At 31.7% G+C, this 27,064-nt stretch overlaps 2 protein-coding genes across 4 annotated transcripts in view; both read left to right on the top strand.

The window, feature by feature from the left end:
- Window positions 1-15,296, top strand: part of LOC143195049 (uncharacterized) — an 87,160-nt gene extending 71,864 nt beyond the window's left edge. Inside the window, exons 12-18 of one of the 2 annotated variants that reach the window (XM_076401904.1) lie at window positions 27-389; window positions 5,959-6,268; window positions 6,324-6,502; window positions 6,561-6,954; window positions 12,481-12,786; window positions 12,865-13,028; window positions 15,057-15,296. In XM_076401904.1, coding sequence (XP_076258019.1) covers window positions 27-389; window positions 5,959-6,268; window positions 6,324-6,502; window positions 6,561-6,954; window positions 12,481-12,786; window positions 12,865-13,028; window positions 15,057-15,239 — 1,899 coding nt within the window. In that variant the 3' untranslated portion in view covers window positions 15,240-15,296. The remainder of the gene's footprint in view (window positions 1-26; window positions 390-5,958; window positions 6,269-6,323; window positions 6,503-6,560; window positions 6,955-12,480; window positions 12,787-12,864; window positions 13,029-15,056) is intronic. The other variant, XM_076401912.1, reaches the window with a different exon arrangement.
- LOC143195091 (synaptotagmin-15) overlaps window positions 1-27,064 on the top strand; it is a 345,027-nt gene that overhangs the window by 153,649 nt on the left and 164,314 nt on the right. The gene's annotated exons all lie outside the window — the stretch shown is intronic.

The raw sequence follows: 27,064 nt of genomic DNA on the forward strand, positions 1-27,064 counted from the left end.
AAAAGGGATTATAGGTTTTTTTGTAGAATAATGTGGATGAAGAAGAAATAGCAGCAAACCACGAACCGGAACGTAATACGTATCAAGAATCTTATGTGGAAAAACGGCACCGTCAAGTTACCAAAAATCGAAAATCCAACACGGATGAGGAGGTGACAACCAAAAAAACTCCAAAGTACCGAAGAAGAAGACCCACTACTACAACAACCACCTTACGAACTACCATTGCTACTCAAGAGAGTGCGCCTAGTAACCATAAACCCTATGTTATTGACTATTTAGAAGACACTGAACAAGTTATAGGTCTAGTGCCTCCGGAAAGTTGGCAATACAAAACCATAGTACTCGGTGATATGGAAGCACAGAATAGTAACGACGTTACTGAGAGGGTAAGAAAAATAGTAAAACTACATTTATACGAAATGATTTAATAACCAAACTACTTTTATTATTATTTATTTTTCATTAGCTAACTTTATACAGAAAGTTATTCCCCAAACATTGAAAATTCATCGAAATAAGTTTGGCGGAAATACATTTTTTTCTAATCTTTAGTAATAATTATTATATGAAAAACTGAATTTTCGTCATATTCTCTGGCTCTTCGAAAAACATCTGGTGCTTATGATGATGTGTGCTTAAAGGAGTGCCAGAGTCCGAATTAGCTCGGTCGTTTTTTTTTCGAAAAAATCGATGTTAAAGATGAACATTGTTAGCCGGTAATGGATCAATACATCGCGTCTCTCGATATTGCCCATAAAACAATTTTAAATCATTTTTTATTTAAAAGTTTTTAATAATTAATTCGATTTAGTAATTCACATAACTGTTAACATGTAGGATAACCCGTACAGTACTCCAAGAGGTGGCGAGCCTCGACGTTTACATGATTGACTAAATATTTTTCTTAACTGGCAATTTGGCTATGGCTCTAAATTAACTATTTTGAAAGTCCCGAGACTATTTGAACTGTACCAAGGTGTTCCGAAAATGCTGCCTTTTATTTAACACAACCCTAGAATTGAATGACCATGATGAAGTCCAAACGGGTTTCAAGATTTTCTCATATAAGAGCAATATGTAGATGACTAGGAACTTCTTCCAAGTAACCAATACATTTGCTTAATTTTGATGTTAAGCTCTTTTCATTTCTTACAACTAACATATTTGTAAAACTTTGTTGCATTTTGTTTGTAACAAACTTCACTTCATTAAAATTTCACCAGTAAGGTTAAAGATAGAAGCTTTTTTGATTATGACCGTTACATTCGAAAACGACTGTAACAGCCTTAAGAACATCTCAAATTTTATGTTTGCAAATAAGTATTCACCTACGGCGTTTGTAAGGTGAAACACTTTACCGCAGTAGCGTTCGCAATCAATGCTATCTCAATGAATTTCAAGCCCATGTTGATCAAAATCCAGTATAGCATGACATCGCTACTGAGCACAGATTTATGAAACATGTTATTCCCCAAAGATTATGGATATTCCCAAGCCAAAATTCTGCCTATCTCAAGAACACTAGGCTACATATATATTTAGTGACTCATCGAAATTTTACAAATATGGGCTGACGAGATTCATTTTGTTGGCATGCTTTCTCCGTAAAGCCTATACCGTTCCCTGCGGGATTAGAATATATTCCGGTCTGTGCAAAACTGTCTTAATGGTGTAAATCTCCCTTCAAAAGACCTTTGGTTCAGTTTTTTTCTCAGAAATCTCATTTATTCTGTGACGAACTTAAAAATGACAAAAGATTATCAGTCAAAACTGTACAAATATCGTTGGTTAGTGCTCTAAAGTTATGGGAAAACCTTCACTTGAGCATGAAAAAAAACTCTTGCCTGAAATATATAGTAGGTGCTTGGCTGACTATCCGAATAAACAATCCACGACAAACTTTTGTTTTAAGCAAATCTTGACGCCAGGTTGGACTTACGGTGTGCACTTGTGGGATTGCACGAGTTCTGCACAACTAACTCACAACCATAAACTTACCAGGGGGTTGAAGAGACAGAACCCCTTCGAAATAATATAGTTATATGTGAAAACTGAGCCATGTTTTAAGTTCATCACATCTTAATTAAAATTAGGTCTTAGATCTAGGTATTAAAAACAATATGAAGGAAAAATTACTAATTAATTAATTACTGTTTAATTATAGTGAATAACTAGTTGTAATATAGCTATATAAAATCTCAGATCACATAAATTAAATGACATATTTCTATGAAATACCATCACGATTAGAGATACGTAAATAAATTAATGAACCAGTGGTAAACTAAAGCGACATGTTAGTCATATTTCTCATTTTTATTATTATCGGCAAACATAAATATGCACCGCACGTGTCAGAAAATTTCTCACGTGACTAAAATGCTACGGTATAATTAATTTTCTGGAATAACTTTTTTGAATTCAAAGAAACGCGATAGAGAAAATTCATTGGAACAAAACGTTAATCCACGGAAAGAGTATCGGTTCATTTAATATGCTAAATATTTATATTTTATTCTTTGATAAAAAAGCTCGATAAAAGATTTTCGGCTCTTAGTATATGGAGGGTGTTCAATAATTTATGGGAAATTACATAAATTAATGAAAAGTGTGTAAATGGTATTGGATAAACTGATTTTTAGTTGTAAAAGTGACTTTGTTTATAATAAAATTTCCTTTCTATTTATTTGAATTTTACACCAATTTATAAATACAATCAGTGCTATTCTTTTTTTTTTCTACAAAATACTCTTCTACAGAAAATTAAAATGTAACGATAAGGATCAAAAACCAGAAGGAGGTAAATCCTGCGAATAATATTGAAGATATTGGAATCTGGATATTTAGACAATTCTTTATTTCTTATCATGGTTTATTTCAATGACTTTCATAATGGCGTTTTTAAACTGTTTCAACAATTGTCTCATATTGAATGAAAATTATGTTGGATGTTTTATAAAGTGTGAGTTATTTACAAATGTTTGCATTTAAGTGGTCCAAAGTGTTACTGAAGTAAAAATTGAGTCAACACTTTGATATGATATATCGCTTATATCCTTACAGATATTAGTAACATATTATCTGAGGAAAATCCATATATCATTTCAAATTTCTTCACGTTCCTGTAAAAGTAACAGGTCAATCGAAAAGTCCCCGGCCTACCATGGTAAAACCCAGTTTTTTGGTAAAATTAGTTTCTTTTTTTTGTTCAACATAATTTCCTTCAAGGATGATAGACTGATATTAGCGACCCTCCAACTTTTCGATACCATTTTTGCAGTACGATTTTTCATTTGCTTCAAAATAGGCCTTAGTTTCAGCGATCACCTCTACATTCGACGAAAATTTCTTCCCAGCGAGCATTATTTTGAGATCTGAGAATAGAAAATAGTCGCTGGGAGTCAGATCTGTGGAATACGATGGATGAGGAAGCAATTTGAAGCCCAATTGATTTTTGCCATCGTTTTCACTGACTTGTGACATGGTGCATTGTTTTGGTGAATCAGTACTTTCTTTTTCTTCAAATACGGCTGTTTTTCGGCGATTTCGTCCTTCAAACGGCCCAATAACGCTATTTAATAGTCGCTGTTAATGGTCCTCCCTTTTGCAAGGTATTCAGTGAAAATTATTCCATGCGCATCCCAAAATAGAGACGCCATAACCTTGCCAGCAGTCTGTTGCGTTTTCCCACGCTTTGGAGCTGATTGGATTTTGAGCACTCGCATGACTATCGATTGGACTTCGGAATCAAATGATGGAGCCCTGTTTTATTCAGTGTCACATATCGATGCAAAATCTCGGGTTTATTACGCTTGATCACCTTCAAACACTTCTCCGAATCATCAACTCGTCGTTGTTTTTGGTCAAAAGTGAGCTTGCGCCCACTTTACGCAGAGCTTTCTTATATCCAAATATTGGTGAATGATATGATGTACACCACGTTCAGTTGATATCTCTAAAGTGTCTGCTATTTCATTCAGTTTTAATTTACGGTCATTAAAAATCATTTTGTGGATTTTTTTAATGTTTCCGTCGGTAACAACCTCTTTTGGGCGTCCACTGCGTTCACCGTCTTCGGTGCTCATTTCACCATATCTAAATTTAGCAAACCAATCCTTGAAGGTTCATTTACCTGAACTCCGGAAACTCGGCATCAAGCCAAGTTTTTGCTTCAACTGTATTTTTCCCTTCAAAAAGCAATATTTTACCAACACGCGAAATTCTTTTTTATCCATTTTTTTCACAATAACAAAAGTCGCTTCACTCAAAATGCTATAATTCACAAACTAATGATCCGACAGCTGCCAAATTTATACACTCATCTTTTGACGGTTAGGGCTAACCAAAAATATGGGTATAAGTACCGTCATCTATGTGCCAGGCCGGGGACCTTTCGATTCACCTGTTCGACTTAACTGTTGGTAGCGTAGTAGTCAAAGCGGCGGGATGGTCAACTTACTGTTGCGATAATCATTATGGTATTTCCAGTCTCTAAAGCTTTTATAATGAGTATTCAATAGTAGGCCCAGTTCAGAACCATTGTTGTTTGTAATTGAAACTTTAGATGTAGTGCAAGAGGCGATTGGTCACTAAGATCGAAATTACTCGTGCTAAATTCTTATATCAATAATAACACACCATGAGACACAACGTCGCCGCCAAGAATACTACAAAGTTATCTTGGTGGCTATATTGCTTTAGATTCATTAATTCCTTGCTTTCATCGTATACTCTGTTATTGTGCATGTAACAATGTGACCCTCATAGTTTGATTCGTTTAAATTCTCAAACGATCACAAAAATTTTTCTATTTAATATATAATTTTTGAACTCCAAGAAACGATATGGAAAAATTAAGACATAAAAAATTAGGATATACTATATATGAATTGTTACGTCATCTATTATAAATCCGTCAAAATTAATTTACATATTTCTGACAATGGGTATGTCATTTAGAAGAAATCTACAAAATGAACACATTTTTACCGCGGAACATTGTCATGAGCATTCTCAACATTCGCCACAGTTTCGCCAAGAGTTGTACCTGAATTATACTGGTCGTATCCCAACAATAACAAAAATCAGTGCTCGGAGTATTTACTAAAAACACATTCATGACAAAAGACACATCCCAGCATAGTGCTGTAGAAAAAAAATGGCAGTCGGTGGGAACTACATATGAGCCGAAGTTGGGAATATACAACTCAACAGCTCGAAATATATCCATGTCAATTTTGCGTTGGGGTGAAATAATAAATATCTTATTATATTACTTCTGGGATGACCGAATCTTCAAAGAGACAAGAATCAGCTAATTATATCGGCATCCATCTCGATGGTAATATAAGCCAAAAACAGTGCAGATCAGTTTCAAAATAAAAAAAAACTTTATTGGTTGGTCGGAACATATTCTCGAATTGTCCTAAGTACAAAAGGAATGGTTTATTCGCCAATTATAAAACATATTTGGACAAATGGGATGCATATATGATGATGCACTAAAACATCAAGCCGACTACATCCCCATTTCAATCTCATTCCGCTACCTCATTAGCAAAGAACTGCATCGAAATTAAACTAACTTATATTAATTTAAAACATGAAATGTGGTTACTAAATCAATGTGTAAGCATTAATGCTACCGAACAAAGCACAATAAATCAGATTCAACTTTCTGATGTGTGTGAGCCCAACCATTCCATATATTTTATACATGTTACTTTTAGTTTTTATTTAAGTATTAAGTTAATTATAAACTCTACACTCATCTTGCTGGTGTATTAATGAAAGTACAACATACTGTAAGGCGTAAAAAAATCGAATAATTAAAAATACTAGAAGACAATTCTTAACTACCCATTTCCTAACTACTCTAATTTGAAATAGACTGACAAAAACTATAGAATTCTTTAATATTTAATGGTATTACTAGTTATTATTCTCATAAATTAGGTTAAGATGCCCCGTGAGAAAACGAAACCCGCGAAATCCCAAAATCCCGCTCCGGTAACCGAACCGAGCGATGAAGTACCACCAGAAGTAAATATTAATTTGTTTCCCGTGATCGGGATGAAGCCACCATCGAAGGAACGTGCCCGCTCATACTTTGAATACCTCATGAATAACATGAATACCATGAATAAGATGAACAGCAATAACAGCAAAAAAATCCGCCGAAGAGTCAGCAGCGTTCCTCGCAGACATCTAAGAAGAACGCGAGATGCTTCACGACCGTCTTACTCCGAAGTATCCAGAAGCCGAGGTAATTGGTTATTATTTTACCACAGGGTGATTGTTAACGACATAAAACGTTCCAGGAAGGCAAACGGCTGATGTAGAACAAACGACCATAGCTCCAGAAGATGACGATTACGTTCCTCATAGACCGACGAATTATCATTACGACGAGAAAACTGGAAAAATTGTGTATCACAGTAAACCTAAAGAAGAAAGCTCTGAGGAAGTCGAAGAGGAAATAGAAGAGATTGAGGTTCCTGTATGGTTTCAATGAGCATCCAAAAGAACGCATAATTATCCCTTAAATATATTTTCAGGTAATGCCGGGAATATATCTGGAAAGAGCCGAGGGCGCAACCCACCCCACCCCTAAACAAACTACAGTTAGTCCTTTGTTAGTTACCGCTACTCCTCCACCAGACGGTCAGGGGCTACTGGATTTCGTGGTTTTGTTAAAAAACAACCCTAATTATAAATACATACCGGACCCAACAACTCCCAAGCCAGGAGCCGTCACCACCACCGAAGCTTTCGCCACTGTTGATCCAAAGAGTACGAATCCTCCGGAATTTTTAAATATCTTATCGAAAGTTAGAAACGACAATCGATACAAACTGATTGAGGATCCCAAGGAGGCCAAGTCAAAGCCGAAAACTACCACACCAGCACCACCGGAAGAAGAGGAGGAGGAAGAGCTCGAAGAAGAAGAAGGTAGAGTTACTTAACATTGTCTTTTATGTAACACATTACTTAAAAAGTCAAAACTAGTTAAAAAGTACTATGCCATCCTTCGAAAGTAATACATTCATTCTTTTTTTTTGCTGAATGATGAATTTTCAGTTACTTTGGTCGGATTCACGACATGCCGATGACATAACAAACATTCACTTTTTCTCATAAATTTACTGTTTCCTATAATTCTTTTGTTTTTTAAAATGACTGTCGATTTTTCTTGCAGCTGTTTTGCAAATAACATAGCTTGCTATTATGCTTATTTTATTTTAATTAGTAAACTAATAGTTGAAATAGTAGAACATTTAAATATCACTGGTTTGAAAATTAATACTATTCTTAAACCCTGTTCTGTTATCGAACCCATTCAGATTTTTTTTTGGGTCAATGTTATAATTATTAAGAACAATTGATGTTTGGAATAATCAGTTTGGTGGCTTTTTTAGGTTTTATATGTTTTATGAATCGTAATGAAGGACTCATGAATAGCTGCATAAATTGTATTTTGCGGTCAGTAGAGAGGCCAACTAACGCGAGATTTACAGAGTGATACATACATATATTATATATATAAATATATATAAACCATAGTTCTATTAAAGTATTTCAAAATTCTTGGCCAAAAAATAGAAACTTTGGAAGAAAATAACTTTATCGATATATAATTTTAAATACTGAAATGTAATTATATGTCGAGGAAACGATTTTTAAAGAACATATTTCACTTTGTCCGGGTTCTTTGAACTCTTACTAAAGAGGCATTTCAATATTATATAAAATCGAAAGAAATGTATATTCAATAAATCTGTTACTATATTTGGACAATTTTCTATCTCAACAATTCAATTCAATATTGTAATTAGCTTAGCAGTAGAGACATACAAAATGACTCAATTTTATTTATCAGTACAGCTACGCCTATTTCAAAATTGACTTACGTGCCCAGAAATTATACCTTTTTAAATCAACTATATTTGAAAAATAAGAACTACTACAGCTGCACAGTTTTTTCCCATAACAAAATAATCTTTAAAAAATTTGTTTGTATTTGAAAGTTGTTTCAAATTTGAAGTCTGCCTAGACCTGCTGATTTATTCAAGAACTTAAAAACATACTCGTTTTAACAGTTCCAAGTAGAAATATATGTAAAGTACGAATAACAGTAAATACACATATTAAAATATTCTTAAGTTAGTTTAGTTATCTTGCATGCGATTTGCATTAACTTGAAAAAAACATATAGAGTAATAATGATATACACACTTAATGAATATCATTTAATAGATAAATCATAAATTTACAACATAATCTCTTATTTCAAGGATTTGTTAATTACTTTTAATAATTGTTGACATATAGATCTTTTATTATGTATAAATAGTATTGTAAAGTAATAATAAAAATCAAAATCAGCATAATCAAATTTATTATTTAATATCACTTAGGTATATAAAATATTTTTCTTCAGCTAAGGTTAACGTATGATCAATTAAAAAAAGTGAAGAAGTACTAACAAGTATATGTGTCCTAATAATTAATAATTATTACTCTTTAATAGTTCTATAAAAAGTAATAAAAAACAAAATCAATATAATCAACTTTATTTGCAATATTAGTTAGGTAGCGGTATAACGGTAAGTCGTTTCCGGTTTTCACCGAAATAGCCTTTTACTGAAGATTTTTCGATTTTATAATTCCCTGTCATTTAACTCGTATGGCACGTTACCAAATTACGAGTGCAACCCGACTCACATTCAATGTTCACGCCAATTGTTTTTGAGTTTGTGTCGAGTGTTCATCCGATAACCTCAACAATTTTTCTTTTCTTCTAGTTTTTCAACTTTTTTTGTCTTGAACGTTGAAATCACCATATTTGAATTGTCGAAACCACGTTTCACCATATTTTTATGGTTGGAGGATGCTCAGCATAATTATCTACCAGAAAAAGGTGACTTTGAGCGGCTTTTATCTTTTGATGAAACAAGACAAGTAATGCTGGCTGCAAATATGCATTTTCAGAAACAAAATTCAACATTTTCAGTACATTTCAAATCTGTAACTTTCTTAATTTCGAGGAAGCTAATTTCTCTAACTTTGTGGTTAATGTTAATAGAATAAAATGACATATGTAACAAATTATAATATTGCATAATTATGTTTTTTGCATATGTATTGCATTGTAATATGACTAGTGAAATCTGTTTCAAAACTTGTTGTAAATTTGAATCAGCAACTAGACTAATTTATGTCAATGGTATTTGTTAGTAGAATTCCAGAATTCCTCTTCTGCCACGAAATAAAAATAATTGAAATGATGTATCTGGGTGTTTCCACCACAAGAAGGGACTGACGTCATCGTCAATTATTACCTCAAAATATTCGGAAATTAATTATCCGCCTAATCTCGTTTCAGCTGCTCTTTCAGAGCATAAATTACTGAATGTTTCAGGTACCATTGAGAACGTCATTGTTCAGCCGAGTATCGATTTATCGAACGTTCAGATTTTCAACGTGGGGGATTTTCTGCCGAAAATTCAAACGCCCATCAGTTCGGATATAAAAACCAGCTTCGTCAAGAAATATGTCGTCGATAAGCTGTTCCCGAAGCTGCGTTACATGAGAGTTTTCGATGTGGTAAAAGATTATCTTTCTCAATCAGCCCCCGTCAAGTACATCAAGAGTGAGTCAGCCATTTTATGTCTCCTTTCGCTTAAACGTGTATATACACGGGGCTTGGTAGATTTCTTTTTGTTGTAAATAAGTTGGTTATTTTAAATTGTTTAGTTTTGGTTTTGGGACGAATCACGAGTATTCTTCATTCACTATCGGATGTCCACCAGTTTAGGGCATTTTTGTCTTTAGATTCCAACAGTTTTATTTAATGATATTCTTTTTATAGCTTTTCTTTATTATTTAGTTTCAATATGGTACATATTTCTAAATGTCATACCTATAAATTAATTATAAAGGATTTAGAACAGATGATATTATAGTGAATTAAATCGTATCGGTACATTTATATCCAAGTTCATGTCCAAGCCGCACTGGCAGGCTTCACTTTTCATTATATATTCTCTAGTCGAAACGTCAACAAAAAAATGCAATGCCTTTAAAATATCTGAATTGTACCGAGAAAATTGAATTTGCGGGAATTTTACCTTTTAACTAAGATTTGTTTAACTTTGATTTTGACACAGAGAGCATTCTGGATGAACAACAATTGAGGCACTTGAGCCAAGCAACTGCGCGAAATGCGGCCAAAATACGATCAAAATACAACAATGTTGTTCTTCAGCATGGCAACGATCGTCCACGTGCTGCAGAACCTGTACCATAAACATAATTGGTGGCACTAAAATGGGAAATGCTACTCCACCTGCCCTATTTTCCGGACTATGTTCTATCTAAACGTGCCTGATCTGTCTGAGCAACACTTCACTTCTTAAGAAGATACTATACCGATTCTTCGATAGCTTTAAAAGATACAAGGTTCTTTCGAGATGGAATCCGTACCTTTCCTGAAAGATAGGAAGAAATAGCGGTTATCAATGAACAATAACTTGAATGAAACCCGATTACTGATTTTTCGCAATATAACTTCAAATTAAAAGAAAAATCATTTTACTTTTGTTACATATAATAATTAATATTTCTACTAAATTTTTATTGCAAATAAAATATATAAAACTGGAAAAAATTTTTAAACTAATTGAAATTAATATTTGCCCACAACACAGAAATTATATAGTGCAATTAATGTAGGGTGTACTAAATAAGTTATATGCGATTTCTATCACATCTAATATATATGTGTAAGGTGAATAAGCTGGCCGAAATAGAGCGTTCTATCTAAGTATTTTTGCTTTGTTAACTTTCGCTGTCTTATTATATTCTCGTTATATATTACATTGTATTGTATTTTTGCATACTTAGACCGTTTCAGTTTAAGTACCACTTAACGAGGCTTTTTCAAGTTTAGAATGATCAGACGTTACTGTTTTACTAAGAATTTACAAATCGAAATATAACGCTAACACATAAATATTACATATAGTTATATAAATGATATAATTTTGCATTTTTAATTATGTGAATATACGAGGGCAGTGTGGTAAGTCAGTGGTATTTTGAATTTTTCGGGCAGTAGATTTAAATAACTTAGTTCTACTGTGAACTACCACCTATTAATAGACAACTGTAAGATTTTGAGCAAGCTACATCAATTAACTTTCGCAAAAACCATCACTGAAACCAAAAAAAGGCTTGATTAATACTATAGGTACTCGTTATCAATTTCAAAGGTTGAGACGTGGTTTACTGAGTGTCGTTATAGTCATGCTGAATGTTCATATCTCTTTATAGAGGTCGTTACGTCCAGATATTGTCGATAAAATGCACTTGATTATATTTGGATCTGAAAAAGTTCAAAGAATGGCTTCCTTCGGGTGAATGTATCCGAAGGAAAGTCAAGATGTATCTTTCGGTGAGGTAAATTCGCCAGAGTCGCATTGTATCCATCAGGTACTCTTTTTGAATTTAGCCCCCAATGACTATTTCCTCTTTATCAATTCTGACAAATTGGATGGGTAATAAGAAATTTTTATCTAATCAAGGGGTCAAGACTGAAATAAACGTCTGTACCAATGATTTGAGAAAACGTATTATTTGGAGGAAATAAAAATTGGAATAAAGCTGGACTAAACGGATTGAGTTAAAAGGAGATTATGTTAAGAAATAAGACATTTTTGGCGAAATAATATTTCGTTGAAATTGTCACTGGTTTGTTAAACTGCTGGATAAATGAACTTTTTACGATTGATAATATTTTATTTGCAAAATAACATTTCATTAATTGAAGAAACTAATCAAGGATTATTCATTATTTTATCATTTTAATTAGATCACACATTATAAAGTCGATAGTACTAAAAACATTTCCCTTCGTCTTTTAGGATTTTCACGTACTCAATTTATTTATAACCTTTTTTGATTTAATACTACTATATAACCAATTATTTACAGAGATATTTTATCAATTATATCAATATCATAAAAAAATATTTTTAAAAAAATATTAGAGAGAAAACCACGGGTTGTTAAAATCTTCTAAATATAACACTTGTTAGTAACTGTATCACGTTTATTTTGCACTAATATTTCTTCATAGTTCTATTAGCACACGCACAGAAACACTTTTAGTTACACCCGACACTTGTTCTAGTTTATACAGACATTATGGTCTACATAAAATTCCAATCTGAGAAAGTATATCGTCTCGCGAATTTATAAAATATGATATAACGAATTACGGTTTTCAATTTATTTAAATTGAAATCATATTTGAAATGAGTCCCTCTTCAGAATTATGCAGTAATAATTCAGCGTTTTTAGCAGTTGCTTAATGTTATTTTCTAGAAATAATATTACAATTCTACTTAGAGTTTTATAAGGAATAAATTTATTTTACATTAATACTAATATAAATACTGTTTCTTATTCTTTCAGGTAAGATGAATATACCGGACGAAAATACTGGGAAATTAAACAACATTGATATATTTGATATTAACGAGTTTATTCCTTCAGTTAAACCAATTGTTACGTCGAAACCAATCGATTATTCTAAATATAAAACAATCGAGCGACCAAAGCACAATTTAAGTAGTCGATATAATGCTGAAGAACAAACAAACCTCGACGAGGTCGTAACAGTCAGACGACCATTATTCGAGGAAGTACATCGCGCTGAAGAACCTAGAACGACCAAAACGTATGATACCGACGAAGAAGTACCTACAACTCAGAAAATCGGTAACAACTTGTTGATATCAAAATATTTTCAGTCTATTTGTTCACCAATGTTTATTAGATAAATTAAATATATTTTAGTTCAGTCTAGACGTCGTAGTAGACCGAGGGGACACAAACATTCAAGTAGCAAGTCAGTAGATGATAGTGAGTCACCAACGACCCTCAGGAGTTCTTCCAGAAGAAGGTCGAAACCAGCAAGTACCAAAAGGCCTACAACGTTGATAACAGAAGCATCAGAAGAGGTTTGAATATCATAAAATTTTCATGTTTAATTAAATATGCACACCTATTATTAGGTGCTTGCATGTATTCTGACCATTATTTCACTTTAAAAAGACACTTATTGAGAAAAAAAATGGTATAATATGCATTAATCAAAATATTTTACTTCATTTTAAACAACTTTTTTTAAACGCCACGGTATATTGATCTGAACAAGTGGTGATCATTAGAAGGCGCTATGCTTGGTGAATGCGTTAAGTGCAGCAGATCTTTCCATTCGATCTGCGGCAGTATATCCTTCACAACTCTTTCAACGCGCGACCGAGTGTTACAGGATTATTTTGCGTCTGTTATTGCTGGTAGATATCTACAGCAACCGTTTCATTCGGTTTTAGCATTATATGAAGAGCTAGTATTTAAGATTATTAATATTCCGCTTCGGTGTCGATATCAATAACTACACTGGACTAACCCATAACTTTTTGAATTTGGATTGTCGTAGTGGATCCACTTTTAATATACTTTAGTTGACAAGTAATGAAACCGCAATATTGACAGAGTATGAAATGGCTGAAAAGTCTAAGAGAATTTCAGTTCGATTCTCGTCTTATAAGTCGTATAATTAGTTGTCTTTTTTGCTTCTCTAGGTCGTTATGTACAAAATATTATTATTTTCAGCAATTTTTAATGTTAATTCGCATATTGCGAGATATTGATATAATTACATTTGTTTTCTCTGTATTTAAGTAATCTTCTGTATTTTTCTATATTTAATTTACATTCCTTGTGGTATTTATTTACCAGTCATCACACAATATCGTCTTTAAAATATTATTATTTTGTTGTACACAACTACAATTTAATACAAAATAACTTTAACTTATATAGCTTAACCAGCAGCAAAAAATGTATTTGAGGATTTAAATTCATATTTAAATTGATATATAAACAATATTCTAAGATTTGAATCCCCAACAATATATAACTTTATTTTGACTATAATAGTAAAATCCTTCTATCATTTAATTAAGTAAAGGGAGAAGAGAATTTCCACTAATTCAATACCAAGATAGTTATTTCAGTCTCTATAGAAATGTGGTTATTATTTGAGGCCTAATAAAATTTGAATAGCAAACTCAAGTTTATGGTAATTTGGCATTATTCCACATAATACGCGTCTAAGTATGATTAATAACATAAATAATATCATGTAATAATTAATAACATATAATAATAAGATCTTGTCTTATAATTCGGAACAATGGTTTTATTATTATTAGTGATATTATTTTGTATAAATACAGAATTTAGAAGTATGCAGTTAGTTATTCACTAAGTAACTGGCACTGATAGATTTATCTATTTTGTAGAGTGCTGAGTGGTTATAAAATTGCTATTTCATTAACACTATAAAGTTCCTCAACAAAGATACACCTAGCAAAAGGTATTAGACGTATTTCTTCGTAATTTAATGAATAGGAAAACTGCTTTCCGCTTAATTAAATATATCGATTTTACGTTGAAAACATGCACAAGTATCAGAATTTAAACATTGCCGGTAATCAATAGTGCCGCATAGTTTCCGTATATACAAAACAAGAAATAAAATTATGAAGATGTTATTAATTAAATAGCATAAAATGTAAACATAAATCTGAACCAATAGTTTGCGAATTTGCTTTAAATCATATTTAGTCAGGTATTTTGGAGCAGGTGTACTAATTTGTATATGGGTATAAGGTCTTGTTACACCGCGTGTATTCCCATAGAGCGTAATTTTTAGGTCACTCTTCATTTTTTTCTTCTATCGTTAACTTTTTTAGGTTTGTCTATCTTTTTATAATTCAAAAATCCAAATATTTTTAAAACTAATGATAAACAAATGCCTGAAAACATATAATAAACTTCAAAACCTTCGATAATGCCAAAACAATAATACAAAAGCAGTTCAAGTATCGCAGAGTTTATAAATATTCAGAAATATCTTCGTCATTTATGACACCCTCCTCATTGTATATACGTACCGTGAAATAATGTTTGTCTTTTAGATTGCTGATATATATACACCTACTGAAAGAATGACAGCGGCTACAAATCCTAAAGCCAAGAGAGTGTACAGAAAACGACCTATTAGAATACGACCAACAACTGAACATGTTATAGATGATGGAGAACATTTAGTTCGGAGAAGCGTTGATGATGACGTTTCCGATGACAATTTAGGTATATAAAAGACACCGTTCAAATGTAAATAACTGTGTATATACACTTATTAAAGTAGAAATAAAGAGATGTGTTTTATTTTGACCTAGTTTGATATGCTTATAACGGCGTAGTGTATTTGCTATATATAATAGATATTTGCTTCGAAATGCTTTGAAATTGCTCACTATAATTATGCCTTAATTGCACAGGATATATGAATTGAAAGTGTTTAAAATTAAAAGTATTTATTATTTGCATTTTAAAAATATTTTCAGCTTTATTAATGAATAGGTAAGTAATAAGTAAGTAAACGAATAGTATGATGACACAAAAAATTATGTTATAAAAGCTACATAATTATAGAGAAATTAAATTAAGTCAATTTGTATAAATATATTTATTATACTAGGCAGTATCACTTTTTTGGTCTGCCAAGCAATGAATCCGCGATATTGAAATGGCATTAACTGTCAGTTCGCGCGGTGACTATGGCCCCCCTTTTTTTGTCTCTCACATCACATATAAAGATCTACAACTGGTTGATTCATCAACCACTAAACTACCAGAAATTTCTTTGAGGGTTTGACTTGGATTCTCTGCCAGGTATACCGGAATGTCATTACCGTTTTTTTCGGAGTAAATATATGATTTTCAAAAAAATTAAAAAATGTATTTATTCAAAGTATAGGCCATTTGATTCCGTACATCTTGGCCATATTTCAGGCGATGTATGGATGCCATCCCAAAAAAAACTATTTGTCCTTTGAGCAAAATCATTCATAGAACCATTTTCTAACTTCTAGCGTGTCCCATTGATTAGAAAAGTTGATTGTTGGGTGGGGCGAGATCTGGAGAGTATGGCGGGTGCGATAATATGTCCCATCCGAGTGCTTTAAATGCTTGACTGGTTTTGCTTTATGTGACGACGCGTAATCGTGCTGAAAAATCACTTTACCATGTCTTCTGACCCATTCTGGACATTTTTCATTGCATTTGAACAATGCATTGTTCAAGTCGATTATTTGTGTTTATTATGTTTTAGCCACTCTGATCCCAATAAACACAGATTATTGTCTTGCGACCAAAACGATATGGCTTTTGAGTCGTTCGACCGGCATCGTAAGGTGAACTAAATATCCTTTTCATTACTAGTCACTATTCGATGCAGAAATTACTTCCAATCACATTTGTGAAGCAACATTTCAGGCAATTTTTCGATTTTCTATCTACCTGTCATTTAGTATATGTGGCACCCATCTACCCATCTTTTGGATTTTCCCAATTGCTCCTCACTAATCCGTTCCTGAGACACATTTAATGCTTCTAATAATTGTTATTTGTTTGTTTTTTTTCCATCTCCCAGAACGTTCTTTGTGTACATGGATATTACCACTTTGGAATTTTCGAAATCACCCCTTACATGTTTTTCAGTTTAGAACATGCCAATCGTAAGTTTCTACTGGCAACTGATAACCTTCAGCGGCTTTCTTATTTGATTATATTAGAAAAGTCATGCGTGCCACAAGTGCAAGTTCTTGGGCACGAAACTTGACCTTTTCGAAGAGGTATAATTCTATGACGGTATTACCTTCGCAATATATAACATGAATAGTTTTTGAACAACATTAGAAAATCCGATAATGAAGTTCCGGTACATCTGATATAAGTCTTGCAATTCATATCTTAGAACTTTCTTATTTTTTTAATTACTGTTACTGTTAAAGTTATGTTCATTTTCGACAACAACGATCCTAAAATTTGGCTAATAATGGTGATTAAATAGTAATAAGATCAATTTTTATTTGACGTTAACTTTATTAAATACAATTGATCGGTTAACATATACATACGAACTTAAAATGTGAAAACGTGTAGTGATATTTCTAATAAATTTATTCGTACACTAAAACTAAATTGAAAATATTGAAACCCCAGAAATTTAAATACGTTCCGGAAAAGGGGAATGAAAAATCGATTTTACTTGCAAAAATGTCTTTCTTCCAATATAATTTCATCACACTTAATACGCGATTGAAGAAGTCAATCGCAAAAAAAAATCGCAAAGTGTAAAACAATATTTTTTTTAATGCAATGATTGTTGTAAAATGATGTCTCTTTCTTATCCATCTAATTAGTTTAAGATATTACAATCTACACTACAATTACAATTTATTTTATAAAACGCTTCTAGTTTTGATTTGGAATATGATATTAGACCCAAATGTCATTAAAAGTGATGAACGATGCACAAAATTCCTTTAATACATATTAAGGTCACATTTACAGATTTCTGAGTAATTAAAATTCAAAGTGCATTTAATTGAATTGTTAATTACTCTTACTAATTTAAACTTTAAATAGGACTTCCACTACCCTTCCCACAAGAACTTAAATGGTGTTCAGTCAATATGCATATCATGTAGAGCATAAATACAACAATAAAATGATACTTGGTCTTTTACGTAGTATGGAATTCAAAAATGAAAAACTAACTTAATATATTGAATTTTTATTCAGGAGAAATAGTTCATATATGATGCAAAGCCATATTCATAAAGTATACAGTGGGGAAATATAAATAATCAGATATTGTTTTCTTTATATCATGGACCCTTAATATGTTATATATTTATACTGCAATGATTACAACTGTAATGGCCAAAATTTATCAAACGAGCACTGCAAAAATTACGAAAAAGATGCTTGATGCAATTTACTGCTAGTATATATCATCAAAAAACGATGTAAATCACTAACAAAGCTCCAATATCGTTTATTATCATCTTTGATTTTTTCTATATATTAAGAGCATTAAACAATAGTAGGTCGCAAAAAATTTAACAAAACACATGATATGTATGCGTTTTATATACCTAGTGAGCATAAAATATAGAACTTTACCATAACACTTTCGCAAAGCTTCAAAAACTGTAATATACACCAATTTCGTAAATATTGTAATTACATTACAATGGAGAAAATCCAAATTGTTTTAATAAATCAGGGATATCGCTAATATTTTTCTTCTAAAATTCACATTTTTAGATTTAAATTCCAGTCATTATATAATAATAACTGAGGACCTCTTGGAAGACCTCTTTAAGAATGGCATACCACCAGAGTTTGTTGATATTGATAAGAACGATGAAGATGCAGAGTTATTGGTTAGCGATCAATCGAATAGGCAGATAGAATCGAATAGATATGTAAATGATAATCACAATCAAGCCAGTGGTTATCCGGATAGAGGTGATGGAATTAATATAGCTCAAGATCTCATACAAGAAGTTGATGGTCTAGTCTCTCAAAAAGAACATTATACCGGTGGTAAAATATCTGCTAAATATAATGCAAATAAAGGTATACTTGTTTCTCAGTTTCTGTCTCAATGTACCTATATATAATATTCAGTATATTAAATATTTCTATGATGTTTTAGATAAAAGGAGAAGAAGAAAGAAAGGGCGTAGGAAGAAAAATAGAAAAGGTGGTAAAAAATACATAGATATCCCAGACAGAGTTAATCTTGATGATATTGAAATTATTGATGAAAATTACGACAGAAGTAAAAAGCACGGCGGCAATTATAGAGCCCTAATAGATCTTGGACCTGAATATATATATCAATATTCGCCAGAGAAAGCTAATAAGGATATAACCAGAGATAAATATGATGATAGAAATATCGACAATAGACCAGCAGATAAAATTTCAGCACGGTATAACATTGCTTCAATTGATAAAAGCAAAAGCAACTACAATAGGGGAATTAAAAATAATAACCTTGATAAAATCAATGAAGCTCCTGAAGAATATTTTAAGGCCGAAACAGAAGATATTAAAACTGGGCAAGATAAGGCACGTTCTACTATTAGCTCAGATAATTCAGATATTTATATACCAGAAACCTATCAGAAAAATAACAGGCAATTTACACAGCAAGCTCAACGAAACTCAGAAGAACAGATAGGGTATGAACAGGACGTCGATTTGGATGACTCGGTAAATAAAAATCATCATAAAATCAAAATTATGGAACAAAAAACATACAAACCGTTTTCAAATATACAAAGCACCAAAAATAATTATGATAAAAAACTGAAACATGAAGAAGAATTTGAACCTGAGTTAGAAGTTTCTACTGGTGATAAATCAGAGTCATCTCGATTAATAAATAAAAATATAGATTCTCAGCCAGATGTGGAGGTTAATAATAAACATTATCAAAAGCATCAAGAAAATTTCGAATCATACGAGGATTACACCAACGTCAAAACATTACAACCCAAAAATACTAATAAAAATTTAGTGTCATCAAATGTTCGAGATAAAGTTATAAAAAAGGATCATAATAAACAAATAATACATGAACCTAAGTTTAAATATGAAGATAATTTTGCTAATACAGAACAATTCGGTTCCAGAAAGAGTGAATTTGATACATCACCACACCAAGATACATCAAATCTTCAAATTACCCCCAATAATTATAATAAAAAAGAAAAATTTAGAGATAACTTTAAGCCTGACGATTTCGCTAGTTCTAAACAACCACAATCAGAAAATTTCTTCGGCAATATAAAAAATGAACAAAAGCTTCCATCACCACCAAAAGGACATGATGTAGCAAACCTACAAATTATGAATAAAAATTACGATAAAAAACAGCAACCTAGAGGTAATTTTAAATCTGAAGGATATTTAGGCAACACGAAAAATACACAAAAGCATCAATCATCACCAAAGAGACAAGACGTACAAGTTATGAACAAAAAATATGATAAACAAAACTTTCATGGGGGCAATTTTGAATCTAAAGAATACTTCGACAATACTAGAAATACTGAACAGCATGCAACATCACCTAATAAACAGGATACGTCAGATTTACAAGTGATGAACAAAAACTACGATAAACAAAAGCATCATGGGGCCAATTTTAAATCTAAAGAACACTTTGATGATACCAAAAATACTGAAAAACGTCCTCCATCATCTACTACACAAGACAAATTAGATATACAAGTTATGAATAAAAACTATGATAAACAACAGCAACACGGAGGCAACTTTAAATATGATGAATATTTCCACGATAGAAATTCTCAAGAGGATTCAACATCGCCAAATAAGATCGATATACCGAGCGTGCAGGTTGCGGATAACAATTATAATCAAAATCAGAGGCGCAGAGATAATTTTGAATCTATCAATCAGACCGAATCAAAAAGAAATCAGCAAGACTTTGTGTCTTTAAATAAACAGAATACTTCACACGTAAATCCACACCGAATCAATTTTGACCCTGAAGAATATTTTGATAATGCTAAACGGTCAGACTCCAAAAACACTAAAGAGGATTTACCATCACCAAGCGATCAAAATACATCAAACGAACAAGATGAATATGATGATACAGAGTTTAAACATTCTTATGAAGACGAACAATCTGGAGGTAACTTCAAATCTGATGAAGATATCGGCCATACTGAACAGTCAGACCAGATAAATACTCAAGAAGATTCGTTATTGCATCAACAGGATATAGACAAAAGTTATAATGAAAAACAGGGCGATGAAGAAAGCGCCAAATCAGAATATGTTGCTACTACTACTAGAGAACCTGAATCAACAAAAAAACAAGCAGATTTAATTCCACAAAATAGTCAGGATGTATCAGATGTTCAAGTTGTCAACAATAATTACGATAGATCACACAAGCATGGGGGCAATTTGAAATCTGATGAGGATATTGATGATGCTGGGGACTCGGAACCCAACAATAGTCAAACTGTACCCCCTAATAATCAAGATCTTTCAGATGTACAAATTATAAACAAAAACTATGACAAAAAACAGAAACATGGAGGTAACTATAGGTCTAAGGATTATTTCGACAATATAGAACAGCCAAATCGAAGCAGTAAAGAAAATTTACTACCTGGAAGTACACAGGATACTTCAGATGTTCAAATTATGAACAAGAATTATGACCAAAAGCATAAGCATGGAGGAAACTTAAAATCCGAAGAGGACATTGTTAACGACGAACAAAATAATTCACAATCACCAAATAAGCAAAATATATCACAGGTACAAATTATGAATAAAAATTATGATCAAAACCACAAACATGGGGGAAATCTTAAATCAGAAGAAGATATCGTCAGTGATGTAATACCAGAAAAGCCCGAAGGAGAAATCAAAGATTTGGAACCTCAAAACACTCAAAGTGGTTTATCAACTCCTCGAACAATTCAAGACATCACGCCTGACACCAATGAAAGAAGTTTTATGTCAGACAATGATGAAAAAACTTACGATTTGTTCGAGAATATTAATAAAAATGATGACTATTTGCATCCAGTAGAAAAATATAACGAACCTCTTAAGTTTAATGAACCCGAATATACAATAAATCTTGAACAAAATAAAAGCACATCATCTAATGTCGAATTAAATACATATAAACCAATTTTATTTGAAACCACTGAGCACAATTCAAATGCGAAACCAAAGGTGCAAAGGAAAAAACTGATAAAGGTAATAAAAAAGAAAAAAACAGCAGAAAATAATGAAAAGAAAATTTCGGATAAAGATATAATTTATAATAATAAGCATAAAAATAGAACAGACGGTATTCCATTTAAACAAGATTATGATAAAAAGTTCTTCTACAATATAGTGAATGAAAATAAACAAACTGGAAGAACTGAGGAAGTTGAGGAACCAGCCTTGGGGAAAGATCCAATGGACAATAACCATGATAAGCCAAAGAAAACTATTAATGCTCCCTACACTACAGAAAGCGAAGACCTACAAAGCAAAAATAATATGGAAAACAATAGTCCAATTTTAGAAATGGATGATAATAAGCATGAGTTCACAACGGAGAATATTAAAGGAAAAGAAAGTTACAACATTAGTTTTCCTGATGTCACAATAAATGAAAATGAACATTATGAAGATACTGTTAGAAAGGCACAAGAGTTTACAGGAAAAGATATAATTGATAATAATAGTAACAAGCATATAACTGCAACAGGGGGCTCACCAAATAATAAAAATGACAATACTATTTTTCCCTCAGTCGCTGAAAGTGAGGAACTCTACCACGACAAATCTATAGAGAATCTGGAGGAAGAATTGTCGAAAAAAGGTCTGTTTTATAATGATGGTGACCAAAGACTAGTAGCAGAAGATTTATCCGATGAAGAAAAATACAGTTCTCCTTCTCACTACAAAGCAATAAGTGAGGATGTGCATAAAGGAGGTACTCTAGACAACGACGAACATTTCACCGAGAGAGTTGTAAATCATGAATCAGAAACGGCTACAGAAAATTCACTACAACAGGGAAATTATAATAGTGACCTTTCGTACACTGCAGAAAATGAAGATACTCACAAAGGAAATATTACGGAAAATACAGAAGACATAATTGACAATAATAATAACCATGCAATATCAACAGAGGCCTCACCAATAAAGGAAAATCACAGCATAGATATTCCTTACAGCATTCCTGTAGGTGAAGATTCATACAGCCAGAAAACTACACAGAGTCCAGAAATAACAACAAGTATAACAGTTGAAAATTATAATAATGCCTCTCCATACAAGATCGAAAATGAAGATCAGTACGGCCAAACATTTAAAGAAATTGAAGAACAAATTCCCGAAAAAGATGTAATTAGTTACAATAATAATATATCTGTAATAACAGAAAGTTCGCCAAATAATGAAAATTATTATAATAAGTATCTCTACAGTACTGTAAGTGAAGATTCATATGGCGAAAAAACTACACGAAGTCCAGAAATAACAGAACAAAGTATAACAGTTAAAAACCAAATATTATCAACAGAGAGTTCCTCCTTTAAAGAAAGTTATAATATTGATTCTCCGTACAAGTTCAAAAATGAAGATCATTACAGCCAAAAATCTGGAGAAAGTGGAGAACAAATTCCCGAAAAAGACGTAATTAGTCACAATAATCATATAGTTGTAACGGAAAGCTCAGCAAATAATGAAAATTATTATAATGACTATCCATACAGCGCTGTAGGTGAGGATGTATACACCGAAAAGACAAAATATGAAAGTTCACTAGAACCTATCCGTATACATATAGACATAGCCAATGCTGATCCAGATCATGTCATTGAGGACAGAAAAGACGATAATGACGTGCCAAAATTAGCTGACGTAGCTCTTAAACCTGAATACTTCTTCACTGATCCAACTCTTCCAGCAGAAGTCAATAAACTCAACGAGGACAATCTTGAAGCTACGCTTGATTCGGATGATTTGAGGCGAGCTATCGAAGAAGGTGATTTGACTAAAATCCATGAAACCACTGAAAGCGATAATAGAAGGGTAGATGAGGAAGGTAATACGGAGAACAACAGAGACGAACAGCACGGCTTTGAAAATAGTCATAGTAGTGTGGAAGAAGTTACTGTAAGTAAAACACAAAAAAATCCAACTATTATAAAGGATCCTAGTAAAAGACTATATTTTTACGCTGCTGTGTAATCAGTTTGTATAATATAAATATTCCTAACTTGTATATATTAATTTTAATATAGATGTAGCTTTAAATAAAAATACATTTGTTATACAAATATTATGTATTAATATTAAATGTTAATAAATTATATGTTTACCAAAAATTATTTATTGTATATCAATAGTTGGCCAATTTAGTTGTGTGTCAATAGGTTTTGTTTCTTACTTGTGTAAGCTAATAAAACATTACAGTTTCTTCATGTCCAGGAAATATCGATTTCAACACTCTCGAAAGGGTAGGCTTTGTTCAACTATAAAGTGTCAAAGTGATGATTTACTAGATTGAATTGGATGAAACTATGGCAAGCAGAAGAGGATGAAAATCGTCAAAGTGATTTTAAAATATAACATCTCTTTGGCGATAGCCAAAACCTGTCAAATTCTTATCCACTCTATTTACAAGATATAATCCTTTTCGGGTACTCCTTATCTCAACAAATTCAGGATTTTCTGACTGAGAAGTCATCCTTAGGAACATTCTCCAAAATATTTCCGCCATAATATTTGAAAATTAAACTTTGAATTTGTAATAGAATCTTCAACATTTAGTATATTACCACATAGATAAGCTTTAGTAGTACAAGAGGTCAATTTAATGGAAAATATTATAAATAATTCAAGTTTACTATAATGGTAGTAAATTTTCTATGCCAAATATAAAATGTCCTGCAAAATATAAAATTATAGGTTAAGTTAAATAGTGAAATATCAAGTAACATAACTTTAAAGGAAACGTTACTGCGAATAGAACAATAGATTCCCAGTACGTTTATATTTCAGGTTTAATAAAAATGTTTGATGGTTGAAATTACAGTCCATTTAGTAAATATAAGGACATCTCATTTTTTAATAAAATATTCCTGAAATTGTTAGAAAATTACATGATTTACCTTCCATATTTTGAAAATGTTTTCATATACTTAACACTAATGGCACTATCTAGCATAAATTACTATCTGGCAACTGAAAATACAAACTTTAGTATATGCATTCAGAAAATTTTGACTTTATAAGTATTATTCAAGTTATTTAAAGCAAGTTAAACACATTTAAGAACATTTGGCATTAATGGTTTTTTTAATATGAATTGAAGCTGTAAAACTTATTTTCATTTCAGGAAAATCATCTAAAATTGGTTGGCTTATGCTTGAAGATGTACATATAGTAATTTCGTTGATTATAGAGCTCTATTATTTTAGAAAAATAAAATCAATAATCAAAATTAATTAGAAATTATTTTTAGAGAAAAATTTTTTGACTTTTCCAGAAAAAAAAAACATAAACAACTTTTAAATAATATATCTTATAAGTACATCAATTATAGTAGTTATGTTCTTCAGTACACACATACTTAGAAATATACTGGTTCTATCAGAATGGTATCTGAAAGAAAATAAAACCTTAGATATGGGCTAAGCTTTCTGTAACCTTATATACATTTCAGGCAAATCAATCTGCATATATTCACAGGATGATTCACAAAATAATAGGAACACTGTTCAATATAGTCATAGGATAATAGAGCAACAATTTTGCAACATCCAGATGAAGTTAAATCGTCCATTCAAGTAACTTGATTGGCCAATTTAGATCTGCATTATAGGCACCTGTAAAAACATTTCGCTGTGAAAACATCTGATTGCTTCTTTGAAAAATTGTGCCGCGCAGGTGCGGCACGTGACAGTTATGACGTCATGTTTAACTGACCAAGAAAATTGAAATAAAAATCAATTTAATATTTCACTAAAATAAATATAATCTGTAAAAGTAAATATATCTATAAAATATAAATATTATATATACATATATATATATATATATATATATATATATATATATATATATATATATATATATAATATCATAAATAAATGACTTTGGAATAAATCAAAATTACTTCTTCAGTCATTTCCCTTTCCATCAACTTAATATTTCCTTTCCTTATACTGAAGGCAAATGTTGAGTCTTTCTCTGTTAAAATTATGTTTACCCACAAGTATATAGCACATCTTATTACTTGAAATATTCCACCTGGAAAATAATTATGTAATGTACAATTAAAAGGTTTTATATTTTAATTTTTTTAAAGATATTTAACAAATATATAAGTGGCAATATCGCGGAATATAATAAAAGAGATAGCTCAAAGACCCACTAACAGCATAATATAAAATTCTAGGGCATAAAATATTGCCTTGACTCGTTTATTCATACACGAACATCTGGAATTGAAGTTATAATGCCATCCCCCGTTAGTATAGAGTACAAATTATCTAAAGAGCTATTCTCATATTCATCCTCTTCACAATTTCCTAAAGGCAAATGATATGAAAAAACTTATATTGAGCGCCTCAACTGATTTCTCAAACACACTAGCCGAGGGATGTATATTCCTGAATCCATGAGCTCTAATTGATCCAAAAAAAAAATGCAAAACTTGATCTTGATTAAATAGCCTTAAGGCAGTATATTTATTAGGACAATTACACTTTTTTTCTCTCTTAATAGATTTGCATTCAGGAGGTTTTATTTTATTAGAATTGCAACTATTAATCCAGGAAGAAAAGTATATAGCCGCTTACATACTTCTTTCGGAAGGGGATTAATTTTTGGAATTAAAAAATAAATATTTAATATTTATATATATGATATAGGTTTACTACCCCAACTTGCAATCACAAAACATGCTGTAACGGTCATAAATTTCTCTGATACTTAGTCTAATCAGTTTGGGATTCTTAACATTATCAACCATTTTTTACCATGACGGTCAAATCCTTCTTCGAACGAAAACGATATTGAATTTCTTTACTATCTGTGTATCCGCGTACACAACATTTCCTAGATCGAGAATACCCCTTACTTATTGTATTACCGACTTATATATACTAATAAACTATTAATTTAATCTATAAACGCACTATTACTTACGTCAGACACACTGAAAAAGGCGTACAAAATAAATAAATAACATACATACCATAGAAAGGAAGTGAGGCAATCAGATCCCGTTGAGACCCTTAGCATAGCGATGAAAGCAAGTAATAAGTTAAAAGTAGCCACCTCTAGATGACGTTGGACGTTAGGAAATATTTCCCAAATATTTCCTATAAAGTTAAATAATATCTGTTTCTCTATGTATATAGTAAATCTTATTGCATGTTAACATCATCAATTATGTAAATAATGCGATGTATGTATTGCAAGCAGCATTAGAATATTTTTAATCATCTGAATCGTGATGATGATTTCCAGGGCTATGAGTAAGCAATCAAGCGAG

This window comes from Rhynchophorus ferrugineus, unplaced genomic scaffold, assembly GCF_030347505.1.
Source record: "Rhynchophorus ferrugineus isolate W39M unplaced genomic scaffold, kcgeb_rfMv2 rfM1, whole genome shotgun sequence".
In the NCBI taxonomy this organism is placed as follows: Eukaryota; Metazoa; Arthropoda; class Insecta; order Coleoptera; family Curculionidae; genus Rhynchophorus; species Rhynchophorus ferrugineus.